General features: G+C 41.0%; 1 protein-coding gene across 1 annotated transcript in view; it reads left to right on the top strand.

The window, feature by feature from the left end:
* The window catches only part of LOC104528115 (pericentrin), a gene marked incomplete at both ends in the record, with an annotated part of 59,041 nt that overhangs the window by 50,286 nt on the left and 746 nt on the right, over positions 1–8,009 (top strand). The window contains 4 exons of the mRNA XM_029085964.1: positions 1–76; positions 603–623; positions 3,599–3,826; positions 6,655–6,825. The exon at positions 1–76 is cut by the window's left edge and continues 41 nt beyond it. Coding sequence (XP_028941797.1) covers positions 1–76; positions 603–623; positions 3,599–3,826; positions 6,655–6,825 — 496 coding nt within the window. The remainder of the gene's footprint in view (positions 77–602; positions 624–3,598; positions 3,827–6,654; positions 6,826–8,009) is intronic.

Here is an 8,009-nt window from a genome sequence, read left to right as displayed (position 1 = left end):
GGAAATTCAGAAACTGGAAGAACAGTTAAAACTTTCATCAAAATCACAAACTTCAGGAGAGCCCAGAGAGTATAGGGTGAGTACATCACACATAGTGGCCACAGGAGTTCGTTTACTACAGTTAAATACCAAAACATGTATTGTCTGGGAGGACTGGCTCTGGAGACTTTTTTTTTCTCCCCTCTGTTGTCACACAGAGAGCAGATTTTCCCCCAGCTGACTGGATGACATTTAGACAGAGTGTACTTGCATAATTTCTTATGGAGATGGAAATGAATGTTGTATATGTGGTACAGTAAAGATTCACAGCTTATGAGTCAGGTTTAAATTAACTGAGGAGGACAACAATACAGTCACTCTGCTCTACAGAGCGTACCTGAGGGGTGACTTCTGGATTCTAAACATGTTTAGTTTTTCCAGCTATAACAGTTGTCATAAGAGATATTATTTGTCTGCATGCTTTACCCTATTTGAGTTTATAAATCAGTCCTTTTTTTTTTTTTTTAACATGTTCATTTGTTTGATACATTGTTTCAAAGATTAACTTTTGCTTTTTTGTTTTTTGTTGGTGTTTTTCCCCCACATAAACGAACATTTTCCAGAACTATGAATTGATTCTACAGGTATGGAAAACAGCATGAACATCTCTAACTTTTCTTTCCTTTTCCTTTCAATCCCTTCTATTAACTAGATCTGCTTTGGTTTTTTTCCCTGTTCTTGATATGTCAAGGCTGCCTCAACTTGACTTGGAGATAAGGACACGTTTTAGGATGGCAGAATTCTTGCAGGGAGTGAGGAACTACTTTCTCTTTAATTTCCTGTACATAAGTGCTTCATCTCCTGGCTTATTGCTCAGATGTATTACAGGCAGTTACTTGCTGTAAAAGAGCTTTGGCATGAAAGGAGAAGTGGAGGTTTGGAGTATGAAACCAAGATAATGGAATTATGGTGATACACTCTGCTTTAGCCTTCAGCTTTTGTTTGTGGTCCTGCTCTTAGCAAAACTTTGATGTGTATGCTACTTAATTTCATTTCCATCTATTCATTTATGTGCAGCTTATGAAATGGTATACTTCGTTGTATATGAAATCCAGACCAAGAGAAGCCGATCTTGTAGGAACAACTGAACTCTTTGATAAAGTGAATTTTCCATGCTGGAGGGCACCTGACAGTCAGTTCCCTTGTGTAACCTCTGATTGGACTTCATTAGGCTTCTTAAGTAGAGTGATTACATCTCGTTCTGCATCAGTCTCTGCTTCTCATTTGCATGAATGCCATTATCTGGCATTAAGTTGTCACACACGTAATACGTGTTATTTACACTGTGGCAAAGATTTTTGTTTTCAAGGCCACGTGACTTGTTGAAGGTCTGGTTGTACCCAGAGGGTAAACCTCTGTGGCAGTCCTGGGGATACAGAATCACAAAGAATATATCATGGAACCCCAGAATGGCCTCGATTGGAAAAACCCTTTAAGATCATCAAGTCCAACCATGAACCCAACACTGACAAGTCCCCTATGACTAACCCATGTCCCTCAGCACTGTGTCTACACGACTCTTCAATCCCTCCAGGGATGGGGACTCCACCACTGCCCTGGGCAACCCCTTCCAATGCCTCAGAACCCTTGCAGCAAAGAAATTCTTCCTCACATCCCATCTCAACGGCCCTGGCCACAACTGGAGCCCATTTCCTCTTGTCCTGTCCCTTGTTCCTTGGTTGAACAGACCCACCCCCACCTCTCTCCACCCTCCTCCAAGGGACTTGGACAGAGCCACAAGGTCTCCCCTCAACCCCCTTTTCTCCAGGCTCAACAACCCCAGTTCCCTCAGCCAGGAACTCAGCACACTTGTGCTCCAGACCCTTCCCCAGCTCCGTTGCCCTTCTCAAAGGTTATGTCAGGTTATTCAAAATATGTCAAACTGTTAAGATCACAGCTTGCTTTCTATCCAAGATGACAGTTAGTCGCTAGTGTGCTTGTGACTTAGTAACTTTGCAACCTCTCTCAGAAAGTATTAAAGCTTAATTGGAGAAAAGGACATAGGGCAAGTATCTCAGCAAGTGACATTTGTGGGCAGGATGAGGTATGTACACAATCTGCAGCAAAAGAAAATGTCAGGATTTAGACAGTTCTTGTACAGTTGTTCAGTGCAGCTGTAATTTCAGTAATTGCTTAACTCCGAAAAAGTTCAGTTCACTTGAACTTGTAATTTCTGCATGTAGGAGTTACAACAAGTGAAGTTTGTGAAAGTGTTTCCTTAGCTACAGAATTGCAGCACATCTCTAGCAGTGTGGTGTTAAAAACCATGTTTCTCGTGTAAAATGTCAGTGTCTGGGATTCTGATGATTTATGCCAAAATTTTGTAACTTTAGAAAGTATTAGACTTCTAAAAGATTTTTCTCTACTGAAAAGCTTTTCTGTAAGGTGGTGTTATGCTTGATTAATTGCTGATGAGATGAGAAGGGAGTAAGATATATACATAATTAAGCAAATATGTATGTGCCTAGAAGCAGTTGAAAATGTAATGTTAATCACTTTTTGGTATTCTTAACTAGTCTGTGACACTCTCCGTGCTTATTAATTTGACTAAATTAACTCTGTTCCGTATTTTGCTAGAGGGTGTTTTTCTGCTTTAGCAATATCTGTACAATACTTTGAAGATGTAAACTTCTGTATTAATACAAATAATTTTTACTTTATAATGTTGAAGTGGAATTTGCATAAACTCAGACACTCATTGATGAACATAGCATTTATTTTGTAAAATCTCATCTTCCTTACTCATTGCTATTGACCAAATTATTTCTCCTTTCTAAAGTTCCCTATTTCTTTCCTATCTGAGCTTGCTTTTGGCATGCTTAGTGACTTTATCGCCTCCAACATAGTCTGACATGCTCTGTTCTTTTCTGCCTCCGTTACCCACTGAAGCTCCTAGCCGTACCTTCGCGTTAATTACTGGGATGAATGAGTGACGGTTTTCCTGCAGCTCTATGCATGATTGGATCTCAGAATTGTTAACCTCTTCATATTTAAGCAATTCTTGGAAAAAGAGTACCTGTTCTATGTTGCCTACTGTGAAAATCTCTGGTGTGCAGGCACTGAGTATGTTAAGTTGCATATTTAGCTTTCAATTCTCAGTGTTTTCCTTTAAACTGAAATTCCTTGAAGTAATGATGAGGGTTCTGAAGTTACAAAAATACATCTAATGCTATTAGTAATAATTCATGTAATCTTGTTGGGTTTTTTTAATCTTAAACAGACAAACAAACAGAAAAACAAACAAAAAACCCCACACACCGCAAGGTCACTTTTAATGTCCACTGAGCGTTGAGAGCGTGCCTTCATCCAGCACTTCACTGGGAAACTGCAAATGTTGAGAGAGTCATCAAATTTGTAATTAAGAGCTGCTGCATTTGGAAAACAAGACTTAAGAAAGTTACTTTTTCATCCTGTCTGTCCACACCTGGTCTCTATTTTCACCTGGGATTTTACCACTAGTTTAGTAAAACTCCACCTGCTTTGCCATGAAATTACTCTTGCTTCTAGATGGAAATTTGTTATATTGCCCAAATATCTGTATAATGTGATTTCTGTGTAGGTAGAATCTTTGCAAGCAGAAATAAAAGAGAAGATGGATGATTACAATAAGCTGCTACTAGAGAAGGAGCAAAAACACCAAGAAATTACAGCTCGTGATGAAGAGATAGAAAAACTGGTGGCGCAGATCCGAGAACTAGAGCACAGCAGTACAGAAGTATCAAAAACTGTACACTCCTTGGAGCAACAACTGCAAAAAATGAAGAAAGTGGAAACCGAATTAAAACAGGTAATTTTAAAATACTTATTTAAAGAGGAGTGGCATTGTGCAGACGGTGTCTTTGTGGGGATTATCAATGGCTGTGTCACAGTGTTCTTTGAGACTGTCCTTGGCACTTAGTGGTGAGTTAAACTTGACTTAATGGCACGTATTGCATGGGCATCCAGAAGAAGGTTTTGCAGTGAAGATGCGTTGCATAAAGCTCTGATTTTTGCCTGGGTTACCACTTGTTTTTGCTGGGTCACTGTAGCAACCTCAAAACAAAGCAGCTGGAGAATGCTGGGAGAAACAACTCTTGTGTGCAGAGCTGTGCTGACACCATGAGCTATGGCACAGTTACAGCTTGGCTGTCCAGTAAGTGCAGGAACATCTGAGGTAAGGCAGCCTAGTTCTGCAGTGAGATGGCTTTAGCTGCAGCCAGCAGCTAAGACCACAGAGTCATCTACCTACTCCCTCCTGCCTCGAGGGGGAAGGGGGGGGGAAAAAAAGCCAACAACAATTGGCTCATGGATTGGAATGAGGACAGGGAGAGCTCACTCACCGGAGATGGTCATGGGTGAAACAGACTCGACTTGGGGAAGAAAAATCAATTTAATTTGTTCCAAATCAATCAGAGTAGGACAGTGAGTCATAACAGCCACATCTGACAGCACCTTCCCCCACCCCTCTCTTCTTCCCGGGCTCCAATCACTTTGCTCCCCATTTCTCTACCTTCTCCCCCCACAGTGACACAGGGGACAGGGAATGGGGGTTCAGTCAGTTTGTCTCTGCTGCTCTTCCCAGCATGAGATTCCCCCCCGCAGGCTAAAAGAGTCCAGGAACAAACTGTTCCAATGTGGGCTTCCCACAGTCATGGACCTCTTCGGGCACAGCTCCTGGCTCCAGCATGGGGATGTCCATGAGCTGCAGACAGGTCTCAGGTCTCCCCACCAGTGCACCTCCTTCCCCACCTCTGGTGTTGAGCATCTCTGGGGTCTTCTGCTCTGACCTGAGCTCTCCACATAGTCACAGCTGCCTTCAGGCACAGCCTCCCACTTGGGCATGGAGTCCTCCATGGCCGACACATGGGGTATCTGCTCTGCTGATAACCTCCATGGCCTACAGGGTATTTCTGCTCACCACCTCCTCCTCTTCCGTTGCTGACCTGGGTGTCCATGGTGTCTCTCTTGCCTCCCCCTTCACTTTCTTCCTGTTGTTGATGGGGGGTTTTTTTTAAAGTTGATGTTTCCTGATGCTCTCCCTCTCCTTGCCAAGCCAGTTCTTCCCTCATAAATATGGATTTGCAGACTCATTTCTCTATTGCTAATTGGCTTAGCCAGGGCTGGAGGTGGGTCCGCCTTGGAGCCAGGGTAGCTTCTCACAGGGGCCTTCCCTCAATACCAAAAACAGCCCCACCACACACAAACCCAACACAAAAATTGGGATTTGCCCATTGTTACTGGAGGCTTTTTGTCAGTGATCAAGATGAGCTTTAAAATGATGCAGATAACATCTTAATTTTAGTTGATATAAACCAAGAGAAGACAGGCTGTGTTGTTGCTTGGGTTTCTCCAGAACGTGTGTCCTTTCACGTATGGCAGAAGGACACCTGAAGGGCTGGTAGGAAGCATTGGTTTCTTATGGCAAGAAGAGATCTAATTTTTCTCTTCAGGACAAACAAAAATATTTCCATGGTAGGTGCTTTCCTACTCAAAAGAGTGCAGGTGGTGCTTTCAGAATGATTACATTTGGGTTTTATCCTGCCAGTGCTTTTAGGGCTGAATGACACAGCTTTGAGCCACAACTGCCTGGCTCCTCTGTCATCTCCTGTTCCCTCTTCTGTGCTGCCTGTGCCTGAGCTGGCTGGGTGCTAGTGGTGGCCTGGTTAGTGTGGACATGGAGATTTAGACAACTTTTAAATACCTGTTCTTGGGCATGCTGATTTGATATGGTGATACAGCGTTAACCTAGTGATTTATTTTTTAATTTTTTTACTTGATCCTTCTTTCATTTTAAGATCAGAAGATGCTATCCATGTACTCTGGGTCTTAGTTCTCTTTGATTAGAGAAGAGATGGACAAATTTTACTTTTTGGGGGGGTGGGGGGCAAATCATACGATGAATCTAAAATAATCTTTTTGTTAGGGGTATGTTTATGAAGATACGGGCAGGATAAGTGTTGAGCAGTTGTTACTTGTCCAGCCTTCCTTTATTGTATTAAGTACAGATATGCACACTTGCTGTTTGGAAGACTTCCCGAGTGAAGCTTTCCTTTTTGGACTGACCCAGCTCCTGAAATGGACTGTGTGAGAAAGAAGACCAAAGGAGAAGTTTTTAAAATAAATAAATTAAACTATGGTAGCTTGACAGACTACAGATCCAACAGAAACTTCGTGCTGATGCCTCACATTCTGCCTTAACATGATGTATCTGTAGTAGGCTTTTGATATACCCAAAACTCTCTCTTACATTAAATTGTCTCCACTTCTTACATTTAGCTTGGCAAATATATGGTATCATAATAAATTTAGAAATGGCTATAAAACAAAGATGTTTAGGTTTTTAAATATATAAAACACTGTGTAATTGAGAAAGTATATATCATTGAATGCTAAATTTTCAGAAGTTTTTAAATGTGAGTTAGAAAAAATAAAGAGGTAAAAACTTAAGCAGGCTAAAAACATTCAGTTTTTAATTCCTATTTATTTATAGGTCATTTATAGGCCATTATCTGCTTTTCTTCTTGTACTGGGGTTTGTCAGGGATGCTGAACTATCTTGGCAGGATTGTTCTGGTTAGGTGGGTATGTATATTGACAACAATTAATTCTAACATAAAAATATATATATATTTTGCAGGATAAAGAGGCATTGCAACAACAACAGTACAATAATCTGATCCAGATCTCAGCCCTACAGTCTAAATTGGATGAAGCGAGGCACAGAGTACCAGCAGACAGCAGCTCTGCCCCGGTGCTGAAGGAGCAGTTGCAGACAGAGCAGGAAGCACTTCAGGGGCAAGAGAGAGAGGTATGGGCTTGGGTAGGGCCCTGGAGACCTCTCAGTCACTCACATCGTTGCAGAAACATTTTGTGCAAACTTGTAGCTGGGAACTGAAGCCATTCAAAAACCCAATGACTAATGTTGTTGTAGTAAATGTGCCTTCTTGCTCTGTGTTCTCTGTGCTTTGGTGTTAACTAACCTTCTGTTTTTTTGCTTTGTTCTGTTCTGTCATCCCCTGTCCATCTCCCCTTCCACTGGAAACTGTCTTGTGATTATTCACATCAACTTTCAGACTGATCAATATCTGTTCTAAACTGATTTTCCTTTCTTTCCAAAGTTCAAGGGGAGCAGAAGGTAGATATGTTTTTGTTTGACCTGGAGCAATAATTCCTTTAAGAACAGAAGAGACAATTACCCATAGTGGTGTCATCGGACCTTCTCTATTTTGTGAGCCAGAGAATGTTAGCCATGCATTCTTGTGCCAGGTTAGGCTGAAATTGGTCCCATTATTTAGAACTCTTACTGGATCTACACACACAGATACGTACACACACCTCCTGCTGTAGGTTTATGCAATTTAAAATAATTATTATAGTATCAGTAATATACAAACAGGCATTCCAGTTTAGGATGTGCCAATAAAAAAAACCCAAAACATGGGTACCATGTTAATTAACCACCAGTTAATTGTACACTATTGTTTCAGGAGTGATAAGATAATAAGAACTAATTTCTTACAGATGGAAGTTCCATGTCTCTTATGAAATCTGACTGCAGGAGCCCTGAAGTCTGTTTCATTCTCAAAGCCCCTATACCTTGCTACCCATTAAAGCGAGAGATAATAAAAGCTGTGGTGGCATGATCAGTGTTTCCAAATAGCTCTTTACTTTCAAACAGCTGCCAGCAGAGAAATGTGTAGTTACCAACTCTTTTATGGGTTGAAGGAGTCAATGCTCAGAACTTTTTGCTTGCTGTGTTACTGGGATTAGCACAGCAGTGCTAATTTCTGTCTTCTAGGGGGAGGAGAATTGTGATTATGTTTAACCGTGATTACATTAGACATAAAATGTTAGCATGTCTCCTATTGTTCTGTCAAATTATATCAGTCAAGCCTTGATATTTCAGAACATAGATTAACCTATCTTTTATGAGCAGTTACATTCTTTTTTTTTCTTTTTTTTTTCTTTTTTTTCTTTTTTTTTCTTTTTTTT

Source organism: Antrostomus carolinensis, unplaced genomic scaffold (assembly GCF_000700745.2).
Source record: "Antrostomus carolinensis isolate BGI_N321 unplaced genomic scaffold, ASM70074v2 scaffold387, whole genome shotgun sequence".
NCBI lineage: Eukaryota > Metazoa > Chordata > Aves > Caprimulgiformes > Caprimulgidae > Antrostomus > Antrostomus carolinensis.
This window is presented reverse-complemented; position numbering and strand designations above follow the sequence as displayed.